This window comes from Rhea americana, unplaced genomic scaffold, assembly GCF_003343005.1.
Source record: "Rhea americana isolate MKP2758 unplaced genomic scaffold, rheAme1 scaffold_0, whole genome shotgun sequence".
NCBI classification, from domain to species: domain Eukaryota; kingdom Metazoa; phylum Chordata; class Aves; order Rheiformes; family Rheidae; genus Rhea; species Rhea americana.
In genome coordinates this window covers 9,638,162-9,665,744 of record NW_028185037.1, presented here as the reverse complement: position 1 = coordinate 9,665,744, position 27,583 = coordinate 9,638,162, and the positions used below count along the sequence as shown (strand labels likewise).

Here is a 27,583-nt window from a genome sequence, read left to right as displayed (position 1 = left end):
TTGCATAGACAATTGAAAACCTATTTCACAAAAATTTTCTCCTAAGGTTTATATATTCATATAGTTCAGAATGCTTTAAAAAGTGGGAGGCTTATAATCTGTTAAATATGTTGAATAATTATATAGGGATTTTTTTTTGCTTCTTTTCTTTCTTTCTTTTCTTTTTTTTTGTGGTAGATATGGTCCGGAAAAAGAACCCCCCTCTAAGAAACGTTGCTAGTGAAGGTGAGGCACAGACCCTTGAGTCTACAGGTACTGAAAGTGAAGAGTCTGGAAGGAAAAAAGAATTTCCCACAGATCAGATGCAAGAAAACACTGACCAGGGTGATGCGGCAGAGTTAAATAACAAGGAGGAACTTTGCACGCATGTCCAAGAGCCATCTCCCAGCATTAAAAAGGACTTGAAAAGCTCAGTGCTGAGTGAAAAGGCTGGCTTCAATTATGAAAGCCACAATAAGGGAGGAAATGTTCCATCCTTCCCTCATGATGAGGTGACAGACAGAAATATGCTGGCTTTCTCATCTCCAGCTGTTGGGGGAATCTGTGAGCCCTTGAAGTCTCCTCAAAAATCAGATGCAGATGACACCCAAGATGTGGTCTGTACCCCGTCAGGAGATGCAGTGGAGACAAACGAGGAGCATCAGATGTCGCCAAAAGCTTCAGATGAAACAGTGCAAGTGCAAAGTGGTCAAACTGACGGTCAAGGCTCAAGCCCGGTCCCCATGGCCTCAAAAAACCCACAAGTGCCTTCAGATGGGGGTTTAAGGCTGAACAAATCAAAAGCAGATTTGTTGGTAAATGATAACCCAGATACGGCGCCTCTGTCTCCAGAGCTTCAGGACTTCAAATGCAACATCTGTGGATATGGTTACTACGGGAACGACCCCACAGATCTCATCAAACACTTCCGCAAGTACCACCTAGGACTGCACAACCGCACCAGGCAGGATGCTGAGCTCGACACTAAAATTTTGGCTCTCCACAACATGGTGCAATTCAGCCACTCCAAAGACTTCCAGAAAGTCAACCGCACTGTGCTTTCAGGGGTGCTGCAGGACATCAATTCTCAGAGGCCTGTCTTATTAAATGGGACTTATGATGTGCAGGTTTGTATTTCCCCAGTCTCCCTGCTTCTTCTGCCTTCTCTCTGAACTGCCAAGTCACTTATTTACAAAGCATCTCCTACCTACGCAATTGAAATATGTAATATAACCTGCTTAAACCTTAAGAACCATTTTGGTCTATTTTAGCCAGTATCTACCAGCTTGCCGGTGACTATGGATTACTGAAATCGTTACCCAAGAAGGGATATATCAGGATTTCTGAAGCTCTGTGTAATATCTTATACAGTAGAGTAGTACCTGGCTTTTTGGTTAGTGATATTTCTATTTGTAATCATAGTGGTAATAGATAGAATAAGATTTTATAAAGCAAACAGGCAGCTTGCTGAACTGGTAATCCTATCTGAAGGATTCTCTATCATGGAAAAAAAAGAGAAAATRACAGCAAAAAATAACAACCAGATAGACAAAAGTCTGCAGCTGGAAATTAAAAATATAATTCTAAGTATTCAGCTGATGGGAGACGAGATTTGGCGTATTGATTCTTTATTAAGATAAAATAAACTACAAGTCTTGGCAACTCTGAAGCTGTCCAGTGCCAGAAAAACAGGATACACAATGGGTATTTAAGAAGTTTTAAAAGTAACAGTAACGCTGTTACTTCACATTAGTGAGACTGTAAAGAAAGAACTATTGCCTCAGCCATTTTCTTGTGTATTTTTAGCACTGAAGAAACTACGTGCAGATACTGCTGTAAAAAAAATCATTTTACCTTAAAGAAGTATATCTAAAACCTGTACATGGAGTCTATATTGGTAGTTTCTTAGCAGTTAGTATTTAATTAGTTAAAAATTATCTTTGGTGCTGCTTTTTTTTTTTTTTTTTTTTTAATGATGAGCTGAAAGATGTGCTAGAATACCTCAGTATTCTGTGATACAAAAATCCAGGTTTTTAAGGCAAAAAAGATCAGTAACAAAAATTGCATGCAAAATGAGTTCAGATGTCTGTCCAATTTCAAGAGCATGTTTTCATAGGACATGATACCTGTYCTGGCAGAAGTGACCAGACAAAACTCTGAAGTATGTTTAAAAAAAAGACAGACAGTGGAAAACTTTTAATAATACTTGCAGAAGCTTTAGCTATCAGAGAGAATTTTCGCGAAAGAGGTTAACTTAGCTAATTCCTAACTTCAAGTAAGAGGCAGAAACAGGAACACAAGTCAGGAACTTGAAGCTTTTGAAGTGATTTAAACTTTTCCTCTTTTTTCAGAAACTCTACAACTTCTTTGTGGAGCAGCAAATCAAACTTAAGATCGTTATTATGCCTAAAAGCTACAATCTTTGAACTGCTGTCTTATTAAAAGATCACTTCACTGTCTCGTGTCAGACACTCTGTCCTGTCAAACCGTGATTAGAAAGCAAATACGTGATTTAGTTTAAAGAGGTTGGAAGTGAATAATGTCAGAATGTGAAATGATGGTTTATAATTAGCGCATAGTATGATGTTAATACCTGGATTTCCTGCTATAGTTTCAGTTTGCTGACTCCAGGGACAGCATCTTAGAGCAACTGATCCGTGCTGTCAGGAAGACATTCAAACTGGAACAGCTCAGGCGTACAGTATAGAGGAATTTGAGTTTCTAAACACACTTTCATTTCCTCCAAACAATTGTTTCGTTAGGTCCTTAGTTATTTATAGGAAAGTTTATGCTTGATTAGAATGAGCTGGACACTTTTCCTATGCAGTGTTTTCAGAAATAAAACAGATGTGTGAGCTATCTCAGTTTGAACTGATAGAAGCAGAAATAAAACAGCTGAACCTAGACTATACTTGTCTACTAAGCCCTGGCAGTAAGATACTGCAGGGAAGACAAAAAGTGGTAGGAAACAGCCCATAGATAATCTACTTAAGATCAGTCTTTTCTCAGACCCAAAACATTTTTCCAAAGTAGAACAGACAGCCTATACAATGTTGGCAATTTATTTTAAAGAAAAAATTGGATCTGGAAAGTTAATTTTTAAGAGTGCTAATTTTCCCTCCCCGATTTGGGAAGAGAAGATTAAATAAGCTTTTGTGCCAAATGCCATACTTCATCACTTGCACATGCACCAGATGTTGATCCAGAACATGTCAGAAGATAAGTAACTGATTAATATTTTTATGTTTTCTCCTCCCCCACTCCCGATACAGAGCAGCCTTGTGAGATTCATAAACATAGTAAAAGAACATCTGAAATTCCACCCACACATGTTTATATTGCTACTATGACCATGTTGGAGGGGATTTTTCTCAGGCATCTGAAAGGCTGGCCTCTCCTGCCAAAAGGAAGCGTTGTATTGATTAAAGTTCCAGTTGAAATTGGTTCACTCAGAGTCCTCCGTAAGAAGGAGAAGGAGCTGAGCTTGAAGCACTGATGCTCATCTAAACAGCATTATCTCAGTTAGATGCTGGGCTAAAGGCAAATAATCCCTTCATAATTAACTGGAAACAGTGGACTGAGATTAAGTCTGATTTATTGATCTCATTGCACTTAACAAACTGTTCTGTTGTAGCTGGGGTGGAAGTTATTGACAGATTTACGATGTCAGGCTGGGGAGCTGGGACCAGAGGCCAGAGGATGAAGATCGGTAATTTTGATCTGGCTCACGGTGGTTAGCCGGAGACCATGGTATATGATGGTATGTACCAGTGAGATGTGCTGTTGACCCCCAGAATTTGTAGTCATAACAAAAAAAGAAGCAAAAAACAATGGGAAAATGTCAGAATGCAGAAAAATCCAGTGTCTGCTCTTAGGTGGCACTGTGAACCCTTTGCCAATGGCTTGGAGGAAAGCATTTAAATGCATTCTTTGAATCATGCCACACAAGTAATACCTGTCCTAGAAAACTTAAAAATAGAAATCCCCAAACCATAAAGCCAAATTTTTATTGTACTGCAGTCGGCAGAAAATTAAGGTTACACGTTTGGCTTCACATCCAGGTATATGAATGCTATGATCATGTTTTGTCATACATAAAGTGGATTTGGTTAGGAATGGTATAAATAATTCAGGCTTCCTGGCCTTCGGTGTAAATCTCCTGTGTAGATTTCTTTTTGATTAGAATATTTAATCAAGCAAGACATCTTTGTCTTCTCTGAAGATACAATATACGTTGGAAATTATCTGCTTGTATTATCTGTTCCCATTTGCTTTCACAGCTGTGTTTAGTTCATTGAGTTGTAATAAATTCCATAGGACTAGGTAAATTCACTGAGCAGTTTCTGGAAGATTAACTTTCTTTTTGGTATTAGATATTAGAAAACATTTACTAGCACATTGCTGAATCCACAGAGAAGGTGTTATCAGCTTTATGGCTGTTACCAGAATAATATTTGTAATGAGATTGATGGCCATTGGTTAATTTTTCTTCAGTTTTGATTAACTGGTCAATCTCTCAGCTTTGTCTTACTAGAAATTTTAGCCTAAACATGGTTTTGCAGATATGCCTGGAACATTGGAGTTTAGGCTGGATCTAAACAAAGACAAATTTTACTTAAAATTCAGATGACTAAGTTAAGAGCCATGATCCTGAAAACCATTGCTATCCTGCTGTATGACTGAGGCTCCTTCTGTGTTTGGTCTACTGAGTCTTTAACATGAAGTGTGGAAAGGTCTAGAAGCAAGCACGCGTCTTGCCAATAGGTAGGAGTCTTTTCTCTATCTCTGAGTTATGTCATGAGGATTGAGTGGGACGGCTTCAACAGAAAGGCTGGAGAGCATCGTCTTCCCCGAATCAGCCTGTAGCTAAGGCGTTAGGACGTTGTCCAGCGGGGGAGAAGTGGGTTTGAATCCCCTTGGACAGAGCAAGGAAAGGAGCCTAGTTTTCCTGTTTCCTGAACAAGTGTTCAAGCCATTAGGCTATTGTATAAAAGGGAGCGTGACCCCGTTTCCTGATTTGTTTTAAAAGAAAACAGTGTCCTTCAAAGAATGGACAGAAACGTCTGCATTTAGGTGAGGGTTTCAGATGGCATGTCCCAAGGGAGGAGAAGTGTATTCATGCAGCCATGAATAAAGACATACTGCAGTGCTCAGCATTTCTTACGATCATTCTAGGCAGCTCTGCATTGTGTGTGTGAGCTCTGAGTAGCTTCCTGCTCAGCATGGCCGTGTCTTCTGGAGCTTATTTTCAGAAATCTGCCTCCTCATGTGTCTAGTCATTACAGAGATTCAGGCTTCTGTATGAAAGTACTAAAAAGTAATTTTTCAGATCCAGCCCTTTCATTTGATTCTGTCATAGTTTTAGATACTGGCAGTAGACTGTCGTAAAGGTTGAGATGACAAATTTCTGACGGGTCATGTGACAATGAAGGTCACTCCAAAGTTTCCTAATTGTATTCTAGAGAGTCGAGAAAAAGGTATTACATTAACCGTCAGATTAACTAACTCCCACAGCGTAATGGAAGGTTGGCAGCGGATTTTTCTTTTGAGGTTCTAGACATTCAGTATTTTAAGGTTTGTCCTACATTACTCAAACAAATCCTATGTGATGTATGAATATGGGTAACAACTTTTCCAAGATTTTCATAGCAACTGAGAACACTTCTGGATGTCCAGCTGCTTGGCTGCCCAGTGGCCTACAAAGGGGCAGAAGGGCCCATGCAAATGGGGTGTATAAAGCTCTTTCTATTTTCTCCATTATAAATCAGTGTTAGACTTCTTGTGCATATGCAAAGCTCTGTATGTGTGATTTTTAGTGTTCTGGATTTCAGTATATCAAATCTGGCAGCTTTTTTCACATTGGAAGTACGTGACCAGTAACACAACTTATAATTAAAGTCTGGGGTGACTAGGATTCAACTGAATAAGAACCAGTGGTTTTATTATTAATAGCTTCTGCTTTTCATCTTCTGCTCTCATATTAGTAGTTTGACTGAACATGAGGCTGTGAAAGTAAGGATAAAAAAATACTTAAGGGTCTGCAGGGGTACAGATGTTATCAGCATCCCTCCTGATGCATATGGTTTCCTCTACACTTTAGGTAGTTTGTCAAAGAAATTCTTATGGATATGGAAAGAATCTATACTGGAGGCATAAATAAGTACAGCATGTATTTTTGTATTAGCAACAAATCAAACCTCTTTATAGTTCAGCCTTGTAAGCTTCCTGTCAGGTGACATAAATACACAGCTAATGGACATTAGTAAATGAAAAAATGTATATAAATGAATTTCATTTTCCTYGCATGCTTGGAGAAATGGGTCCGAATGTTATGATGTTGGTCTTACTGACTTTATTTCTGATTGTCCATRAAATTAGATCTAAATATATTGATCAGCCATTGGTGCATATGACATATCCTGATTTTTTGGACCAAGTCATGTAGTTCTGGTTTTGAAGGAAGTGCCTAAAATAGCACTTGCATGAAGGTGAGGTGTCTCAGAAAGGCTTGATTCATCTGTGAGCTAGCTGTGCTGCCAGTGCTCACTGGGGACTTCCCTGTTTGAACTAAAGGCTGTCCGGCTGTCTTGGGTGTTGCATCTGCGTATGTGCATACCTGTTTATTCTGAGTTTTATTTCTGGATCATGAGCAGATTTGGAGACTGCCTTCACGCAGAGAGTCACACCTCATAAACACAGGAGTCTGGACTCTACTTTAAATTACAGACTTGAAAAAGAAATGGTGGTAGGTGAAGAAATGAGTGGTGCAAAAGGTACACAACTTTATGTGTATACATGCTCATATATATATATATATATATGCGTATATTTATAATATACATATGTGTGTATACATATATGTACTTTTATATTTTTGTGTACATGCATATATACATATTACCTACTATGTGAAAAAGGATTTGTGGTCTTGTAGGTATCTATGTTCTTTACTGAATTTAGTCCATAAGTAAAAATTTATATTCATATGCGTGGTAGAAATTCTTTATATCATTTATGTGGACACATTAACAAGTTTACTATTCAGAATGATATGCTGTGATTTACAGCATGTCAGCTACTAAATGGTAAGTGCCTGTGAACATTCACTTGCTCTCTAACAGAAATGAGCTATTTTTGCCTTCTTTCAGTGAGAAACAGTCTACTCTCAAATTAGAGTATTCATGTGGGCAGTTACTGCAGAAGAACTGACGTGATGTGTATTCACAGCTTTCAAGGCAAAGTTGTTTATGTGTTCCTCATCTTTATGCCAGGGATATCTGGTAGTGTTTGAAGACTGGTTAATGAAGAAAGTTGGTTAGACTACTAATAATCAAGAATATATTTAAAGATATACTGCTAAGCTAGCCCGCTAAATACTAATGATGAGAGCTCAAAAAATACAGTTACTGAGTTACTAGGAAAAAAAAAAAAAAAAGGGGGGGGGGGAAAGATGCTAGATTTTCTTTTGGTGTAAATCAGTGCAAGTTTGCCTCAAAGTCTGTGAAATTGTGTGAGTTTACAGTAGCCAAGGCACTCTCTGGTAATTTTATGTGTACAGAGAGAGTATTATAAAGGATGGTACTTCCTTTTAATGCTAGATATTGGTATGCTAGCATTATTTAGCAAATGGAAGTCTCTATTCCATGTTCCTTACTTTTATTGTTTTTGCATATCTGGTCTCCTGGCCTTAATCTAAGTCCTGCTGTTGTTTTGTCCCAGTCTTTGCTTTAAAAATATCTTAGTCTGCTACCTTTCATATTCTAATGTCAAAAAACATACTGGCTTCAATGGCAATAGAATAAATCTTGAGAAGAATACTCTCATTTCAAATGAATGTGACCAGATAATATGGTTTCTTGTTTTGGTAAATACCAGTAGCCCAGAAAGACAGGAGTTTGCAGTCAATCTTTGCCTCACTTATGCAACATAGTTCTATCTACAGATACAGTTAATCATAGTATAGTAAACAGTTTCAAGAGTAAATATACTCTTGAGGATTATCATAGTTGTGCATGTACAGGGAGAGATAGAGCGAGCGAGCGAGTTCTCCGTACTGGACTGGAGAGAACTGGGTGGTGTTACACAAACTTGCATGAAAGCCAAGAATCTGTTCTGGCCTGCATGACATGAAGAACTTCATAAATGTGGGATGGTGAAAATGTTCCGGATGCTATATTGCACAAAGCAAATGAATGAAGAAGAACATTAGAAAATATTTTAGGATTAGAAGATTAAGAGTAATTGGCTATGGCAGACTGGATGGCTCAGGAGGCTGGAAGGAATCTAGAGCCTTTCACCTCCTTATTAGCCAGAGATGTAAGCCAGGTAATCAAAAAGAACATTTATTAACATTTGATGTTCTGAATTTGGATGTTAGTCTAATGTCTAATCAGTAGTTGCAGCAGAGGCAAGGGGTCAAAAGCAGCTTTACCGCGTGCATGTAAGTCTTAAGGTTGACTCCCTTGTGTGGTTATAGACCACTAGTTCTGCTGGTGGATTTTTTTTCGTGAAATAAATTATTACAGGAGCTGGCTGATTTTATCTTCCTTGGTAAATTTTGTATTTTCTGTAAGTGGAAAACTATTTTTAAACTGCTTTGGCGTAATAATGACTTAAGAACTTCAAAAAGAAGGTGGGAGAATAGAGTAACATAGCATTTGGATCAAAGATAGATTATATATGAAACACAGGTTTTTAAAAACTGAAAGTACCTATCCTAGCCCTAGTCCATCTATTCTGTGAAATCGTTATTTTTGATTTGAATAATTAAGGTAATACATATCTGTAGGAAACATATAGTGCAATTATACTGCTTTGTTGAAGTATTTGCCAACATGCTGTAGAAATAATGTTTTGAAATGTTGTCAATTATCCTGTTATCTTTTTTTTCTCTTCCTAGCTATTTTTAGAAATGTGGATGTATGTGAGGAGATAGTTTAGTTGTATTAAGACGTGATCTTCTATCCTTGTGGTAATTTTAGTCCTGGTCTTTCGGATTTTTATAATTTTCCTAATTAATATTTAAAAATCAGAGATTTGAGTTTCAGTGAGTCTTATTGTGAAATGTATTTTAGTTTAATCTCAAATGGAGATACAGCTTTGAAGAGTGATTTTTGAAGACTGCTAGTGCAACCATCCAAAGCACAGTAATGCAGAACCCATTTGAATAGCCATCCTTTTCCTATGGAGCATAATAATTGATCCATGTATAGATAATAAAAGGAAAGATTTGGGAAGATGTTATATGAGCAATGCGTAAAACTGCTTTCATCCCTGCCTGCTGGCCCCCTCAGGAAAAAAAAAAAAAGTTATTCATGCCCTCTTCATGACATCTTCTCATCCAAGATAGAGGATGTAGATGACACCTTGGCTACTGGTCTAACCAGAACCACTATTTTTGTGATTTTTTTTCCACTAAAGTGTCTTATTCTTTAAGAGATTTATGCGTTCTTTATACTGCCTGTATTACAGTGATTGAGGTACTGCAGGAATAAGTGATTACCCCAAGATCTCACAAGAAAACAGTAGTGAAGGAAAAAACTAAATCACGGGACTCAGTCAACTCCCTACAAATGTCCTGTATATTAAATGCCTTTTAAAAAGAGAATCCTGAAGATAAATTTTCTCATGTGATTATTGAAGGAGCCATTTATCTAAAGGATCCTTAGATTTCCAGTCCAGTCTGTACCTGTACATGCAAGGGTCACTGGTTATATGAAAGGGAACTTTAGACTTCATAACTCTTAATAGAATCACAGAATTTTAGCATTGCTTTTGTTTCTTCCTTCTGATTTGTGTTAGGGAAGAGCATCTGTATAAGAAGATACAACTACAAGGGCAGAGCAGGGGAGCAGGTTTTTCTTAGCTCAAAATGAAATACATGAACAAATACTTAAAACTAGTACCTCTGCTATCTTGAAGAAATGTGGATATTGATTTCTAAGGTATACATACTTCTTTTTCTTCTTCTTTCACCTTGTTTCTCTCCTTTATTTTTCCTCTTTCTGGGGAAGGTAAGAGAAAGCGAGAGAGTAAGGACAGTTCCATATCCAGTGGAGGAGTCTGCTGCCCCTTCACGGAGATGCGCTGTGTGAACGACAATCCTGAGTCTCAGGCTGAGGCTCGAGGAGAATGCAGCAACCCAAGCAGCTCTGCGAGCGTGCAGGCTGCGCCCGGGACTGGCTCGCTGAAAGATGAAGCAGCTTCAGTTCATACCGTTACTGTTTTCCTYCAAGGCTTCTCCCAACCTCTTTACGCGGAAGCCAGTTTCTGTAGTTCTCTCGTTCTTTAGCTTTTGCGTGTAATAACATTAAGATGACCCTGTATTASCTTTTATGCACACAATCAAATAGGATGTGTATGTTTTGGATTGTGGCAGGRTACTCAGGGAAATGAATGCCAACCTGATAATTGATAATCAATTCCATTCTAGTACTTTCAAGATTGTTTCTTTCCTCCTATTGCAACTGGCAAACAAGAATTAAACTAGGTAAAATACTTAGAATTAAACTAAGTAAATACTTAGATTTGCTTTATCTTCTTCAGATGCAGAGAAGGAAGTATTAGCATGAGATATAAATTTGCTGTGTAGGCCACTAAGCAGCATTAGCAAAAGTTACTGAAATGTTGTAATTTACAGTTAGTCCATTGTATAAAATGCTAATACTAATGTTTTTCCGGTGTTCAGAAGTTAATTCTTTCAGCARTTCCGGAGTGATCAGGAATGAACGGCAGCTGAAATTGTCACTCACAATTTTTACAAGTGTCTGCAGAGTGTCTGCAAAATAGGTAGCCTCTGTGAATGGATACCTAAGAATAATGGACATATACTCGTTAGAACCACTTAGAGGTAAAATATTTTGGCCRGTTCATAAAGCTAACATAAGTAACTAAGTAAATGAGCCAAAACAGATCCCTTGCAACTCAGGAAATCCCACGGTGAGCTGCTATTATTTCCTGTTTACCATAATTCCATCAATGCTCTTTTTAAGCTGTCTTTCGGCACCGTGAGACCTTGAACATTGAATTAATGCAGTGGATGGAGACCTCGTGTGCCAGACACTATGGAGTGAGCCCAAATCCCACTATTGTCAGTGAGTCAGGCTCAGTATGGTTTTTGTCTCCAGTTCTTGCTAGCCATAAAATGAATAAAACAAGGCATCTTCTGCAGTACAGAAGGTCTATTAAAACATTCCTCTTCCAAAGAGCCTCTTCAAATCTTGATTTAACTTGATGTAACAAAACATGCTAGTCATAACTTGGTATCAGAACTTGGAATTCCAGTTTCAATGTAAATGTTACTGTAGTTAAATCCTAGTTATTTGGCTGTGGCTCACCATTGCCAATTGAAATTTGTTTTCTAAACAAATAGAAATCAATTTTCAGTTCATTAGAGGGGAAAAAAAAATAGTTTCAACCAGCATATGGGAATTGTATTTTCTTTTAAGAGAAGAATCAGAGGCTGAAAAGCAGCTCATTGTATCATGATTTAGCAGCACATTGGCTCACTATACATGCTCTGTTCTGGTGGCACACACAGTCTAGCATCTCATTCTCCAAACTAAATGGCTAAAAGACATTTGTATTATATGCATTTAAAAATATTTACATTTTCTGTGCTCTGTATGTCTGAGTCTTTCCGTATGGTGGGATACTGAATGAGCAGTGATCACATACTTTGTTTGTGGCACAGCTGTTGAGGAGAAGAAAAATAATTACACYATTTGCTTAACGCATTACAACTGAATCCTGCAGAAGTGTAGTAATATGCTTACTCGTTGGGGGAATGAAAATCTAACCCCTCGTGGAAATTTTATATTCCCTGTAAGGCATCTCTTAGACATAGAAATTGAGAACATGGCGCGAGGATGCTTCCACCCATGTCTTTGATACGGTGGAGTAGACTGGATGTTGGCAAAGGCGTAGGTGGCTGTGAATTTCGGATGTGAAGAGGAGTTATTTTCTGGATGCTGTGTAGTTTTTATTAATTTTTGGAAGGGTAGCAGAGGTGACGTTTCTGTCAGGAGTTTTTATTTTTTCTTTTTCTTTTTTCTTTTTTCTTTTTTTTTGGCTTCCAAACCAATGGTACAGTAGCGGCAAATCTCCCCCTGATGTCAGTGGGCAGGTGTGGTGCACTCCTGGGAAGGGCCGGCTCGGAGAACACCCCTTCCACTAACATAAGCCTGGAAGCCGCTCTTCCTTCCTGCAGACCAGTCTGCTCCTAGGTCATGAGAACAGCAAAGCAGATCTACCTTTTTTTTCCCTTTTCTTTTTAATTAGTGATGTCAGGGACTTGGGTGTGGTAGGCTGATTTGCCACATACCATTTTTTTACTGTAGTTTTTCCATCTTCATTTTACTAAATTGAGCTCTATGTATGAGAGGGAGAGAAGATTTCCTTGGAGAACATTTGCACTGAGTGATCTGTGAGTAAACAGCCTTTCATTTCAGACATCGGCTGCTGCAGCTTTCTTAAAAGGAGTCTTGATGGATATTGGATACTCTTATAAATAAGAATGTTCTTTGTAGGAACTGGTTGTACTGCAACCCAAAAAACTACAGTCACGTTTTTAAATTCAGTTATTTTTTTGCTCTTATTTAGAAAGCAAGTCTCTTGGGCTGTTAAGCATGAATACCATTAAAACACATAAGTGTGTTGATAGAAAAAGACACAAGGCCCATTCTTTAGTCCACACATGGTGTGTGTGTGTGTGTGTGTGTGTGTGTACATATATATACATATATATATGTATATATACACACACATGCGCACACACACACACACATATACACACATACATGCGTACATATGCTGAGATATAGGATAGATAGATAGATAGATATCCCAGCAAAGTCTCCCATCAAAGGGTTCAAGGCTTCGGGAAAGGATTATTGGATCTTCTGCCAATGATATAATTTAGTGAATTAGTGACRGAAGGAATAACCTGTTAGAGAATTTTGTGTTCAGGTCATGTTTCTGATACGTGCCTCAGTTTCCCCAAATGGAAACATTTAATATTCGTATGGAATGTATATTCAACTTCGTGAATCATTGCAAAATGTTCGGCAACAAGTGCTAAGTGAGTGAGAATATRTGTGATATCTTACTGCATTAGTACAAATGTACAAATGGAAATGGTGGTGGAAGTTAGTGAAAAAGGCTTACAAATTGACTGCTCTTTTTTTCTTCCTTGCTATTTGAGTAAATCTAAARTGGAGCTAAAAGGACCTTATTCTTTATTCACAGGTTACTTTAGGTGGAACCTTTATTGGCATTGGGCGGAAAACTCCAGATTGCCAAGGCAACACCAAGTACTTCCGCTGCAAATTCTGCAATTTCACCTACATGGGCAACTCGTCCACTGAACTAGAGCAACACTTCTTACAGACTCACCCAAACAAAATGAAAGCAGCCCTTCCCTCCTCTGATTCTGGTAAAACTTCAGAGAAAAACTCCAATAAATCCAGTCCTACTCTTCGACCATGTGATTCTGGAGACTTGGGGAAGTGGCAAGACAGAATCACTGTAAAAGCAGGAGATGATACACCAGTTGGATATTCGGTGCCCATCAAGCCAATAGATTCCTCTAGACAAAACGGTACCGATACAACCAGTTACTACTGGTGTAAATTTTGCAGTTTCAGCTGTGAATCGTCCAGCTCATTGAAACTCTTAGAACATTACAGCAAACAGCATGGGGGAAACCAGTCAGGAAGCCTGCACCCAGACCTGAATGATAAGCTTTCTAGGGGCTCTGTCATTAACCAGAATGATCTAGCCAAAAATGCAGATGGGGAGTTAGTGACAAAGACAGAAAAGGGTTCAAGCATGGCAAAAAAGAAAGACTTGACTAGCAAAGGAGCAGAGGACAGCATGGTGACAAGCTACAACTGTCAGTTCTGTGACTTTAGGTACTCAAAGAGCCATGGCCCAGACGTAATAGTGGTGGGCCCACTTCTCCGTCACTATCAGCAGCTCCACAACATTCATAAGTGTACCATTAAGCACTGTCAGTTCTGTCCCCGAGGCCTCTGCAGCCCAGAAAAGCACCTTGGAGAAATTACTTACCCATTTGCTTGCCGAAAAAGTAATTGTTCCCACTGTGCTCTCTTGCTTTTGCACCTGTCTCCAGGGGTGACAGGAAGCTCTAGAGTCAAACACCAGTGCCATCAGTGCTCATTCTCCACTCCCGACGTCGACGTTCTCCTGCTGCATTATGAGAATGCCCACGAAGCCCAGGCATCCGATGTCAAACCAGAAACAAATACCCTGCAGGGGACCGAGGGGCCGCTGACTCTCAAAGAGAACAAAGAACACTCATGTACCAAATGTGACTTTACCACCCAGGTGGAAGAAGAGATTTCCCGACACTACAGGTACGGTGCAGTTTAAAATGATTAATAGGAGAAACCCAAACAAACAGCCCTCCCTTCATTCCTTACTTAAATATCGCTGTTCCCCAAACATCCAAAAATCAAAATAGGAATATATATAGATATAAATCTTTATAGCTAGGGTCCAATCCAGCATCCACTTTGTGTTGGAAAAACACCAGCTAAGTTAGTGGGTTTAATTACATATTGAAACCTGTGTGATGAAGAGGGAAGTTTGGATTTGTATATAGATGTTGCAGTTCTAGCATATTTGAGGTTTAGTCAACTATTTTCCACCCAGAATCTTTTAGGTACTACTTTAATATAGGCTTTTTTTTTTTTTTTTTTTTTTTTTTTTTTTTTTAAGCAGAAAACTGGCATCTTCATTTGTAGGGGGTGGAACACAAATGGGCTCACTTTGCAAGACAGACTATGAATCCTTTCATGCTCTGTAACAGCGCTTCAATGTACTACCTTTTTGTAGTATTTTCCATGCCCAAGTCCAGCAATGCAGTAATTAGTTTAAGAGCATTCCACTGCTGTTTTGGTGTTGGTTTCACACTGGGAGCAGACACTCTTTTGTCTGTTGATGTCATCCCTCGAGATCCTTTTGCAGATGATTATTTTTGTGTTGCTGGTTCACAGTGTCATTCTATTTATTTTAAATGCTAATGTTCCTATTTGGAGGTGGACTGAGCCAGTCTCCTGACTCAGTCTGACACAATGTCATGATGGCAGCCAACTCCCTGTTAAACTTTTTGGGTCAATTCCTTTGCTGTTATAAACTGGCAGTCCAGTTTACATCAGAGGAGGATCTGGCTCCAGGACTTCGTGAAGAGCAACAGCTATGTACTGCTGCAAAAGCAATGTTAAATACTAGAAAATCATGCTGAATATGTTAATAGTTAAGATTAATGCGTCAACAACAACGGAAAGCTCGGTATCTCGTCTGAAAGATCTTTGCATGGAAGCCAGCTAGCATGAAGACAAAAGAAGATGCATTTTCAAAGCTAAAGCTTTGTTAAAAGCACAGGAAACTGTGCCACATTTGGTAGATTCCAAGACATCCAAAATTAACAAAGGCAGACTGGGGCATGATACTTTAATAGAGATTAAAGCTGGGGGCATCCAAATGTTGCCCAACAGAGGGCTGTGTTGGCAATGTATCAGGAGTCTATTTAAAAAAAGAAAAAAAAGCAGATTGCTCATCTTTAATTTGGAGCTAGGGCCCACGGAGGATTCAGGTCCCAGCATGYAGTGCCCCATTTTTGATCCAAGTGGGCCTCGGGGATGTTGTGYGGATTAATTAGTTAATGTTTGTAAACTGCTTTGAAGATGAAAAGTGGTATCTGAGTTCCAAGCGTTATTACAGCAGCTTTGAGCCATGATGTAGAACTCCATAGGCAGCACTTTGTCCGCCGCTGGGGCATGGCATGATCTTTTTTTAGTGGTTAAATAACTGGAAGATTGAAACGGCTCCTTGACTGGAAAACACTTTTATTTTGCTGCAGCTGGTAATTTAAGTTTTAACAAGCACGTCTAGTTAAAATCCCTTTTCTCAAGAAAAGGAGAAGCCACAACGTTCAAAGCAAAGTACCGTGAGATACCTTATAGCAGTAGCTTCTTCTTCGAAGTGTTCAGCACCCAACAGCTCTCGCAGTTGTCAAAGGGAATTGCTSTGTGGTATGCACTTTGCAAAGCAGGAGATGCATTCAAGCATTTGAATCTAAACTTGTTTATCTAAAATTAAGCTATTCTGTTTAAGACACTTGGACAATATATTTCTAAGCTTTCAGTCTACCACATTATTGACTACTTTGAGGATGCTCTGTAATTAAAGCAAAGTACAAAATCCCCACAACTGCCATATTCTTTCTCCATCCTACCATAGCACTTACCTTTTAATTTGAGTTTTATTTTCTTTCTGTGTGCACTCATGCTTCCTTTTCCTATTTTATTCCTTCCTTGAAACTGCAGAATTTAGTAGAATTTTTGGTAGATGCTTTGTCATAGCAAACACTTAGAAAGTTTTCCTTTCCTATGCCTAACGTATTCCATAGTTTTCACTATACTGAAGCAAAGGGACAGAGAGACCTTTCTGGCATTAGAGCTTCTATTTTGATTATTAACTTGTCTTTTTTTACAGAAGTTATGCCTTAGTCAGTTATACTTTTCCCTTTCTGTATACTATGAAATAAGGATACAGAGTAGTTCAGATTTTAAAAAGCAAAGCTTCTGTAAAGTGTGGGATTTATAGGACATAGAAACAGTGATGTGGAGCACAGCTGGTCAGCTCACATCCTACCTGGCCTTCTCTGTGGCTTTGTCAAGTAGAGTTTATCCCAGAAAATACACTGTTATCTATTTCTGATGTGTTTTAAATGATATAGATGTGTGTACTAATAAAAACATACAGCCCACCAAACTGCAGGCATAGCTATATGATAGATTTATTCTCCATTCTATTACTGTGGGGGAAGAGGGTTCCCAAAGTGGGTGCTGCCAGTTGATAAACTGAGGAGCTAAACACATCTGAATGGCAAACATGACATTAAGCAGTAGTGTAGTGGCAGGAAGTTTTCTGCTATTCACATATTTAAATTTACCCTTGATAATCTGCCAGTATCAGAGCTTGCCTTGGATGCTACTTACGGATTTGAGTCCGTGTATTTTTTCTCCATTTTTGATTATTTTCTTTTTTGAGTCATGCACATGAGCAGCGTGCTTARTTTATTTTCTTTCTTATTTTGTTTCCTTTTGGCTCTGCACCCATAATTTCAACTTCTCTGTTAGCTATAAATATTATTCTCCAGTATTATTCCCTTTCAGGAATACTGTCCCTGTATTTAGGGCAGTATTAGAATTTGCAAAAATGATTCTTTTCAAGTTTTCTGTCTACAGAAATGTATACTTACCTTTAATGCTCATTCAGAATTTCCTTGACACGATTATTTGAGAGCTATTMAGTTAAATTTGAAGTTAAATGAATGACATTGCACTTGAGTTTTCTTGTATTTAAACCAGACTAAAATGTGCTTACTCAAATAAATTCCCAGAAGGTTTATTGGCCTACATTTTCTACTAATTCTGCTACTGCTCATTTGCTGTTATACCTCTGAGGAGGCAGATAYTCTTCATCTTCATGGTGAAGTTTAGTTTTTCTTCAAAACTATCTGTTATTCTGATGAACTGAAAGGTGCCAACATTTATAATTTAAAGAAAAATCATACTGACTAATTGGAGAAATTTTGCACTACAGATCACTCTAGAGATTATAAATCTTTAAAATTTCATATTTTTAATTAAAACTGAAAAAGACTTTTTGTAGTTTTTTTTCCCAGAGTTTTTCTTAAGATGTGGGAAAATAATACATTTTTTCATATTTGGCAAAATTAGAATGTTTAATGAAAATCCTCATTTGTCAGAAAAGACCTTGACAGAAAGCATTTGGTCAGTGCTAGTAAACATTCAAAATAAGATGTGGAAAAACGCTCCAAACAATGTTCCAAAAAGAGGTGGAGTAATGACTCTCTGTCATTCATCAAACAGTTGCAAAACATAAGAAAAATAGAAAAACTTACAAATGCAGTACAGCCTTTGGCAGTTGCGGCAGACTTTCTCTAAGAAACAGAAATTACTTTGAAAATGTAGATGGTAACAGTTGCATGTGGTTCTGCTTCAGAAGAATTAAACGAAATTCTTTACCTCGAGAAAGGGCTTGATTTCCAGTCGAGGAGTCAAAACGCTCAAGTGCACCGCAGTTGGGTCAGCGAGTTAGATTTGTAATTACACAGCTTGTGATGAAGGTACCTTGCTGCCGCAAGGACCTTTTTCTGTCCTCCTGACACCTTGCTTGCTTCGCTCTCTCTGTTTTCTCCTAGATGTCTTTTTCTTTCCCCACAAGCCCAAAGGTAGTACCCATCCCAAAAGCAAGCTGTCCTACAAGCATGTGTTTTCATTAGAAATATCAGTAACTATTATATCCATAATGAAATTATGCACATAAAAAGAAGTGTCAGYATGACAGCCATACCTTTAGCCGGAATATTTTCTGTGCCCTAAAGCATAGGAATATCTTCAGGTAATTTTTTCTTTTACTGACTTATTTTGTAGAGGATGAGGTTTTGTAATTCTTCAGACTAGTTAAAAGTATGTCAACAAGACTTAATTAACAGATGGGTAGTGTCAAGAGTGACAAAGCCTACTGGAAATCTAAGTAAAGAACATTAAATCCATCAAAAAAGACATCTGTCAATCTCTCCAATTTCAAGTTTTTGCARTCCTTATATTTTACAGCATCTGACTCAAGTATATTTGAATACCAATAAACAGGTACGGGATATTATTAGGTTGTCGGAATACAACAAAACAGCAAAGATTTGGGTAGAATTCTCTGACAAAATTAATCTTGTGATCAGGCCATAAATGTTTTAATGTCCACAAATAATCAAGTCTTTGATTTATTTTGTAGTGGTAATAATAACAGTAAGTGACATCAATGAATGCTCTTACATTGCCTTCCTAAAGCGATACTAAAGATGGTGCGAATTTATGGCTTGAACTTGCTCTTAGCTTGCTTGAATCATATATCAGCAAGGTCATAAAAGAGAGAATGCTGCTTCCTTCTTCATTTATATCACTTGCTTCCAAACCTGGATTTTCCTCCAACACCTCTCTTTTGAACTTTGATCAGCTGTATAMCAATATACTGTATAATACCTGAAGAGCTCAGAGTTTTAGGTGATAAAACCATGATCTAGCTAAACTGTAGCTTCAGAGTGGTGCACAAGAGTGCTTATTGTGTATTAGGCAAATTGAATTTTTTTTAATTCTGTTATTTAGCTTTGGAGAGTTTTGTATACAGCCTAAATGGAATTTGGGCCTTTAGAAACAGGTGGTAGATTTAAATTTTGTATAAAAAGAAATAAAACATAGCCAACTTATTCTTTGAATGCAGTCAGGTTGGGGTGAAAAAATCAGAGATGAAAACTTGTTTATTTTTATGTCTAATTCTGGGAAAAATAAGTTTCCAGATTTTTTGTTTTAAAGTTCATTAATAGGTACTTATTATTTTCTGAAATGACCTACTTTTTCAGATTTGAGATTATGACTTATATTGGACAGTTCCAAACCTTAGCTTGCTCTTTGAGCTTTTGGATAGAACCAGGATACAGGGAAAACCCATGTGAAGTATGAAAATCTGTAACATTAACATCGAGGATTAATTTTATTGCATACTAGAAAAATACTTGACCTAAACAAAARGCCTATGTGGTTATTACCTATCTAAATCAGTCCTGACCTTTGCCCCATGCTGGGAATTCCAATCACAGTTCCATAGACAAACTAAGAAATGTTGAATAATAAATTATGAATAATTTTAAATAATAAATGTTTAAATTAATAAAGCTGTTTTGTGCTGCAGTTAAGCCTATATCTAATACTCCGCATTTGTTTGTGGCCTGATAAGTGTGATGCATGCAACTCCTGATCAAAAACATTCAGCCAGCATGTAAAGAAAAGAAAAAAAAAAGAAGGAAAAGAGGCAAGCTAGGCAGAAAAAGATCAGCTGTTTGGAGGTGTGATATCTGTTGATGTGAGCCAAGTTAGAAAAGGGGGTTAGCCGTYCCAATTGCCAAGTTAAACAAGAGACACTTAGGGCTAAGTAGCCTCCCAAAGGATTGATAAACTTTCACACGGGGAGTGTATGGGGTTGAACCATTAGCCCCAAATGGGGTCTTGTTTAACTTGGCTTTTAAGATAACTAGCCCCTGTCTAACTTGGACTTCTCTGGTGATATCCCACCTTTATATGGCTGACCCTCTTTATAACCTGGCTTTTTGTATTCGCAAAATGGTTTTGATCAGATAGCACTCTCTTTTTTTTGGTTCAGAAGAGAATTAAGTTGGGTTTAGAGAAAGAATTAAGTTGCAAGAGAGACTATATTAGTGTTGCATTGAGAGACAAGCTGATTTTAATAAAAAGTAATTGTAGAATGAAAAAAAGGAACCCAGCCAGAGCAGGATTTTAACCCACAGCTTTCTCTCCCGCAAGTAGATTTTGTCGCCATAAGGCTGCATGGAGAATAGCTGACTGTATATTTTGCGTAGCTGAATGAGCCCATCTAGTCCCTTAAAATGAACATAAATACTGCAAATGACAAAAAGAAAACTGATATTACACAAGGGCCAGAAGGCTTGAATTTGAATGTGTGCTCATGTCTGCATGCTGACACAACTGCAAAAAACTCAGACAATGTAAATAACATATGGTTTGTTTTTTCAACCAAAGGGAAGAAGGAAGACAAGGCTTTTCTGCTAAGTTTGGCAAGTTGTCCCTGTTAAACTCTCACCGTTAAAAAGGGACATTTTGTTATATCTTTCCCGTTACGCAGAGGCGCCGAGAGCCAAATCCTGCCCTTACTGAAGTCAGCGCGAGTTTTGCCGTTGACTTCGCTGAGACTCGGATTTGGCCCCCGGAGAATTAATCCCGGCGGTGGGCGATTCCTCCCGCGAGCRTCGTCCTGCGTGGGCGGAGGAGGGCGCCTTCTCCGGGCTCGGGCTGGGGCCGCGGGCGCCCGGCTGCGGGGCCGCGCGGGGACCGGGCTTCCCCCCGGCGCGGCGGTGGTGAAGCGCCCGGCGCGGCGCTGCCCGGACCCTGCTCGCGGCCTCGGACCGCTGCAGTTATTCGTTATGTTGCACAGCTCGTCAAGAGCGTGCTGTGTAGCGTCCTGGTGCGTGCTCATCTGTAAGTTAGCCAGAGCTCCGTGCACATTTATCTTTGTCAACCAAATATATTTGTAGTTGGTGGAAAGCAGAGCAATTTTTTAAGCATTTGAACTTTCTAACATAGAGTTAAATTATACAGTGTTTTCATGCAAAGAAATATATCCTCTTCTAACTATTTAATTTTTGTTGGAAAAAATGAGTTACTTCAGTGCTTATACCACAATGAAAAGTGGAAAGTGCGTTGCTGCGAACTGAAGAGGAAAAATAATACAGAATCCTGGTGAAAATTATATGAAATTCTGAATAAAGAGGTGGAGTAGGAATGAACAATAGGAGGCTGTTGCAAAGCGTGGGGGGAAGAAACCCAACAGTTGTACTAGCAGCAGGATTTTTACTGTATGTATTGTATAAGACAACAAAGTAAATCTGTATTCTTTATTTAAAGTGAATCATACTGTAAGTCCAATTTATTTTCTTCTGCTTGTACATCTGGGTAGGTAAAATTACAAAGAGAGGGAAGGGTGAGGGGGACTCTTAACGTTCATACGCTTCTCGTGTTCTTGCAGGAGAGTACATAACTGCTACAAATGCCGTCAGTGCAGCTTCACGGCTGTTGACACTCAGTCACTACTCGAGCACTTCAACACTGTGCACTGTCAGGAGATGGATGTCACTACGGCCAACGGGGAGGACAGCCACAGCGTTTCGTCCATCAAGGAGGAGCCAAAAATTGACCTCAAGGTCTACAGCCTCATTAACCCGGACCCCAAAATGGGGGAGCCCCTGTCTGAGAGCATGGTGAAGAGGGAGAAGATAGAAGAGAAGGAAGTGCTGAAGGACAAAAGTTGGACTGACAGCCCYGGCGATGATCTTCGCGGTGTGCCCTGGAGAGGAACGGACATGTTGAGAGGGAGCCCGTCATACACGCAAACGAGTTTAGGCTTATTGACCCCAGTGTCCATTGGGCAAGAGCAGCCAAAGCCGTTACGGGATAGTCCGAACGTCGAAGCTGCCCACCTGGCGCGGCCCATGTACGGCTTGGCTGTGGAGAGCAAGGGCTTCCTGCCGGGGGTGGCAGCCGGAGCGGCGGAGAAGGCCGGGCAGCTCGCGCAGCAGTACCCGGGATCCGGCGACAGCAAGTCGAAGGATGAATCCCAGTCCTTATTACGGGTAGGAAGCGCTCATTTTTTTGCCTTCTCCAATGTTGCATTTAATTAAGCATGCAAGTGATTTCTTCGGTTCCAGCGTGATGGTTTTTTCATGCTTGCGGGGGGTGGGTGAAAAAAGATTGAGGAAAAACTCAAAGATTCAAACTACTACCGCTAAATTGGCAGGTAAATGTTCCAAAGTGTTTGCATAAAACATTGTATATATTGATGCAGTATTAGTAAGCAAGTGCTTTTGCTTTTGCTATTTAGCTCTGATTGAATTTTGTTTAATCATTCCTGCTAATTGTGCAGGTTGACGATGCATTTGAAAAAAGAAGGTTTCGAACCCCAGAAGGCTGCACATCTGTTATATTAAAACAACTAATCACCTCTTAAATTTTGAGGTGGTGTGACAGTTCACACTTAAGCAAGATTTTACATTATTAAATATCTAAGAATATGAAACCTGAATCAAATATTAATAAAAAGTTACCTCTTTTTTGCAAAGCAGCATAATTACGTATACATTTTGACACTTGTCTGGTTGCCTTGGAAGCACAAAAAAAAAGAGAAAAGGAAGGAAATTGGGTTATGGGAAAGAGAGAATATTCATTGTACCAAATAATTCCCTTTTTTTTCAGTCAAAAAAACCCTATATGTAAAGATCTTTTACTTTACTTAAGGTATATGTTTTCCACYGTAGGGAAATCTGGAGTTAGAAGAGCTCTCAAATTCTGAGAAACTGAACAGGGAGAAAAATCAGTGTTTTTCTCCTTGAGTCATCAATGTGTTTTTCACGGGGCTGCTCCCCATCTGAACTGTTACAAAGCTGTTAGAGTAGTGCTCGGTCTGCAGACAAACTTCGCTAGATGATGATCAGCTATTTTCTTTATCATCTCTTGTAAGAACGTTTGTAACCATAACATCCATAACTGTAAGAGTGAACACGTCAGAAGAACACAAAAGTCAAGATAAGTGTTTTATTCTGTGGTCTACTAAGATTATGCCTATGTATCTCTCTCTCTGAATACATTTATAAATATCTCATGAGCTCTTTTTGAATTAAGTAAGCAGTGTTAAAAATATTACAATTATTTTAAGTATAAAAATGTCTCTGCCCCTTAAAGTCTACATGCAGTGTAAGGGACCACAGACGTTTGTGCCTTACTGGCCATGTCAGCTTTTAACTGTATGAAAAATGGTCGTGGGATTGCAGGTTCCCTACTGCAGATCTGTGTGTGTGCTCACTGTGCACGATAGTTTTTCCCCTGCATTAAAAAGTATACAAATATATATACACACTTATCTGGCTAGCAGTGGAATTCATGCTATATATATAGCACGAGTTGCATCCCACTCAGTTCCTGTAGTGTGTCTTAGCAGGTCATAGATGTATTGGCCAGAGGAGCCACTTACATTTGCGAATATCAAAATAGAAGTAGATTTCATTTATTTTTGAAACTTTCTATTTTTCTAACAAAAAATAAAAATAAGTAAACAAAACTCTGCAAAGGGACTGGGTAGTATAAAGAACCAGCTCTATAAAGATCTAAATTTGCTTCATTGGCCGGAGCCTAAAATCTTAATAATATAATGGTTTCATTTTACTGCTTACCTTTTTTAGCCGTTGCTGAATGAAAAAGGCAAGAGTGAAGGTGGTTGCTTTTTATGCCCATTAAAATAAGTTCAAATACTTTTTAATTGTCTATATATAAGAATTTTAATGTGTTTGTTTTCAAGTCAGAATTTTGATTGCTTAGTGCATTTCAGAAATATGAAGTACCTTGGTATTAGTTCTTGTCTTTAAATAAGATGGATATTCCCGTGGATCAGCGAAAAGGATGATAGAAACCTAACAAATCCTTTATTTTATTCTTGATATAGTTTTCTGTGGACAGAGTAATGGGATGAAATACTTGAGCCACTAAGAACAAAGTCAAAGTATTGGGGAGCTTTGTGTCCGATGCTATGTATGCCTTGAATCTCGCTTGGACTAGGCAGAATTTGCAATTATTCAGGAAAAGTCTTTAATTCTGGAAAAAGTTAGTTTTTGTAAACCTCAGGRAAAAAAAAGACTCCTTACTTATTATTACATTATTCTTGCAGGATTATCCAATTTGAGGGGAAATATGTACCTTTCTAACGTGAAAAAACCTAGTAGAAATAGCTAATGTTATGSTAAAAGCTAGGCCTTTCTAAAATCAAAGTCATATAAGGAATTCTYGTGTAAAATACTGTATCTCAGGATGACTGATGACTAAGAAACAAAACCTGTAGTAAAATCACCATAGACACTTTCATTTTGTGTTTTTCAAAGATCGACACACGATGAAGCAAAAAATGAGGGATTACTCAGTGGATAAACAGTGTGAGAAATGGACTGAAAAAATCTAACACATCCTTTTGGTCGAACTACGTATTCAGTATTTATGAAGTGGTTCTGTTTATTAAGAATGCTTTGTAAAGACTTAAACAGCAGCAGTAATAGCAGGTACTTTCCATTTTTTAGATCTCTCATATGGCTGGGGGAAGGGAGAGGAGGAGATAGTGTTTTTCATACTTTTTCATATGGATAGAGGTTAATATTGCAAGTCAGTTTTCTGGAACTTGAGTTTATCGTAGCAGTTATTAGCATTTTAATACGGTATCAAAGACCATACAGATCAACTGGCAAAAGGATGACAGTCTACAATTGCTCATGTAATTCTCTAATGAATGCAGGGAATTGTAAACTTTGGTAAATTATTTCAAGTGCTTTTCAGCTTTGTATGTTCTGTAAGCAGTTTTTGTGCTGCTTTCTTATTTTCCTTCAGTGCCTGATGGACGTGTTCCTTCCGCAGTCTCTGTGCAACAGTACGTTTTTCATGGTTGTCATTAGGATAGGATTTTTATTTCTTTTGCGTGGCTAAAACACCTTTCTGTTGGTCGAGACTCTGCGATGGCAGCAGTCTGAGCTGTGCATGTGTGCGGTCATGCATAGGCGGTGGGCACACTGTTTTCCTGCAGCGAGAGGTTGCAAGCTGTGTGCATGTAACAGAATCTTTCTCAGGGGCTTGTTACACTTATGTGAGTAGCTTTCATTTATTTTTCTTATTAAAATGTTTCCAGCAGCTGTACTTACAGAGAATCTGTGTGTTTTGCAAATGGGAATTACAAAAAAAATGTACCTCAGCATGGTACAATGTAGACATTATTTCTACTCTTCCTTAGAGTAGCTGATTTTATAGTTTGAAGATTTGTTGATACTGGAGAGTCTATTGAGATGCAAAAATGTTCCTTTTTTGGGGTAGCACATTGGCAGCCAGCAGACTCTGAGCCAGGCAGATTGTTTAATGCTTTGACAATGCTGATCCTGGACAGCAGGAACTTTTTGCTAAACTGATTTTAAATGAAGTGTCCGGTTTTGTTATGTGTGGACAGTGTAGTACAAAGTTTTCCATGAAATTTGGAATTGCAGCCTGAGCCTTCGGATCTATATACAGATCTAGTTAGCCTAAAGCTATGGGCAAACACTGTTCCTTCACATCACAGTTTAGCCAATACGGATGCAGAATACTGCTGGTCAGCGTGTCCTCCAGCATCGCGTGTGCCTGAAAGGAGTATGAAGATGCCTGTGATTTAATCACAGTTTATATAAAACGAGGATTTGTGTACTGTCAGAGGGAGAGAGAAAGAACTTTGACAATCGCAAAGATACTGGTGATTTTTATCAAAGGGAGATTTCAGACTAATATTAAATGTCTAACTGAAGTTATGTTAACATGTGCCTCAAGCATTTTATACGAGGGGTGAAGGATGAAATCAGTTCTGCAAATATTTATACTGTGAAATTTTTGCAACATGCATGATTGAACTGTTTACACACTACAGGAAACCAGTGTTTTTCAAGAAAATTTCCATGTTCTTTAACAATAGTTAGGCTTCATCTGTGATATTTACTCTTCTGACACTTCATATAGTGTTTTCTTGAGAACTGATTTTAAATCTTTAAAATTGGGAGAGAGAAAATATCAGAAAGAGGTCTTCTCCCTATTTTGCATTCTCCTATGTAGCTGGTTGATAGAGTTTATTTGAAAATAGATAATAGATATATAAGTATATATCAATACAATTAGGTATAATTCATTTATTTAGTGTCAGTGCAGTAAATATCAGCTATAATCTCTAGTAGTGAATCACTGTTTTCTGTGCTAAAGTGTTGGCTCCTGTTACCTGAAGGGTTCGATGCCAGACTCCTGCAATGCAGTGGAAATGCCAAACTGGCCTTTGTGATTTCCAGAATATTTCTCCTAAACACTGGAGATAAACACTAAATTCTTGGCCAGAAGGATAACATGCCTTTGAGGTAAAACCTGCCTCTCTCTGATGTTGATAGAAGTATTGCTACTGCCTTGAACAGTAGCCCAAGAAGCAATACCARCAGCTTCAAGTACACAAAATATTTTCTTAGCAGTCAGTGGCATGAAGCTGGCTTAAATGTAATTTGTCAGTGGTCACCGCAGTGTGCTGGACTGGAGATTTTTGTGYGCTTTGCCATTGCGTCCTGCACCCACCTCCTTTTGACAGCAGCATCGGTGACTACCAAATTCAATTTAAGGCATATAATCATATCATGCATCTTGTATTTAAATTGGTGAATGCATGCCACTTTGGGGGAGAGGGGAGAAAAAAAAAGCTGCTCTTCAGAGAACAAACATCTGAAATAGTTTCTCTGTAGCTGCATCTCATTTTTTTCCCATTTCCTCTGACTCTGTCAGAGATCTTGCAGGAAGTATTTATAGTCAAGGCCATTCGTTGCCATACGGGTCCTCTAATTAGCTGAGGGGAACTCAGCAGGCACTGTGTCTTACTAACGCAYCTCGCTATGCTAGGTCAAAACGCTGCCAAAGGCTTTCAGTTTTTTAAAGCACCTGTTTCCACAAAGCGGTGTTGAGGCAGAGGGGGGAAATACTTTTAAAATATGACTACATCCTAGAAAACTGCACTAATTGTCCAGTGAGGAAAGCGGCAAAATAAAGACAGGATTGGCTTCGAAGCGGTTTTGCAGCCGTGTGTCCCCTGCGCAAAACCGGGCCGGGTGAGCCCCCCGTGCTGGTGGAGGGATTGCAAATGAAGCTAAAATAACTTTCTGAAGGTTTGAAGGAGTTTAGAAGCAAACACGCACTTGGCTCCTTTTAGTAACTGCTGGAACCAAACCCACAAGAAGCTGAATCGTCGTGGCGGAGCGATCAGATAGGGCTGGAAAGTAACTTTCAGAAGAACCGTAACCTGCCCGGGGAAGGACGCGTGCCTGGTTTCCGTGAGGGGCATCCGCGGGGCGGGGAGACGGCCCGGCCCGGCCCGGCCTGGCCCGGCC

At 38.8% G+C, this 27,583-nt stretch overlaps 1 protein-coding gene across 5 annotated transcripts in view; it reads left to right on the top strand.

The window, feature by feature from the left end:
- TRPS1 (transcriptional repressor GATA binding 1) overlaps positions 1-27,583 on the top strand; it is a 211,430-nt gene that overhangs the window by 36,099 nt on the left and 147,748 nt on the right. For 4 of the 5 annotated variants that reach the window (XM_085310945.1, XM_085310697.1, XM_085310778.1 and 1 more), the window contains exons 3-5: positions 178-1,106; positions 13,225-14,354; positions 21,646-22,249. In XM_085310945.1, coding sequence (XP_085167071.1) covers positions 178-1,106; positions 13,225-14,354; positions 21,646-22,249 — 2,663 coding nt within the window. The remainder of the gene's footprint in view (positions 1-177; positions 1,107-13,224; positions 14,355-21,645; positions 22,250-27,583) is intronic. The other variant, XM_085311024.1, reaches the window with a different exon arrangement.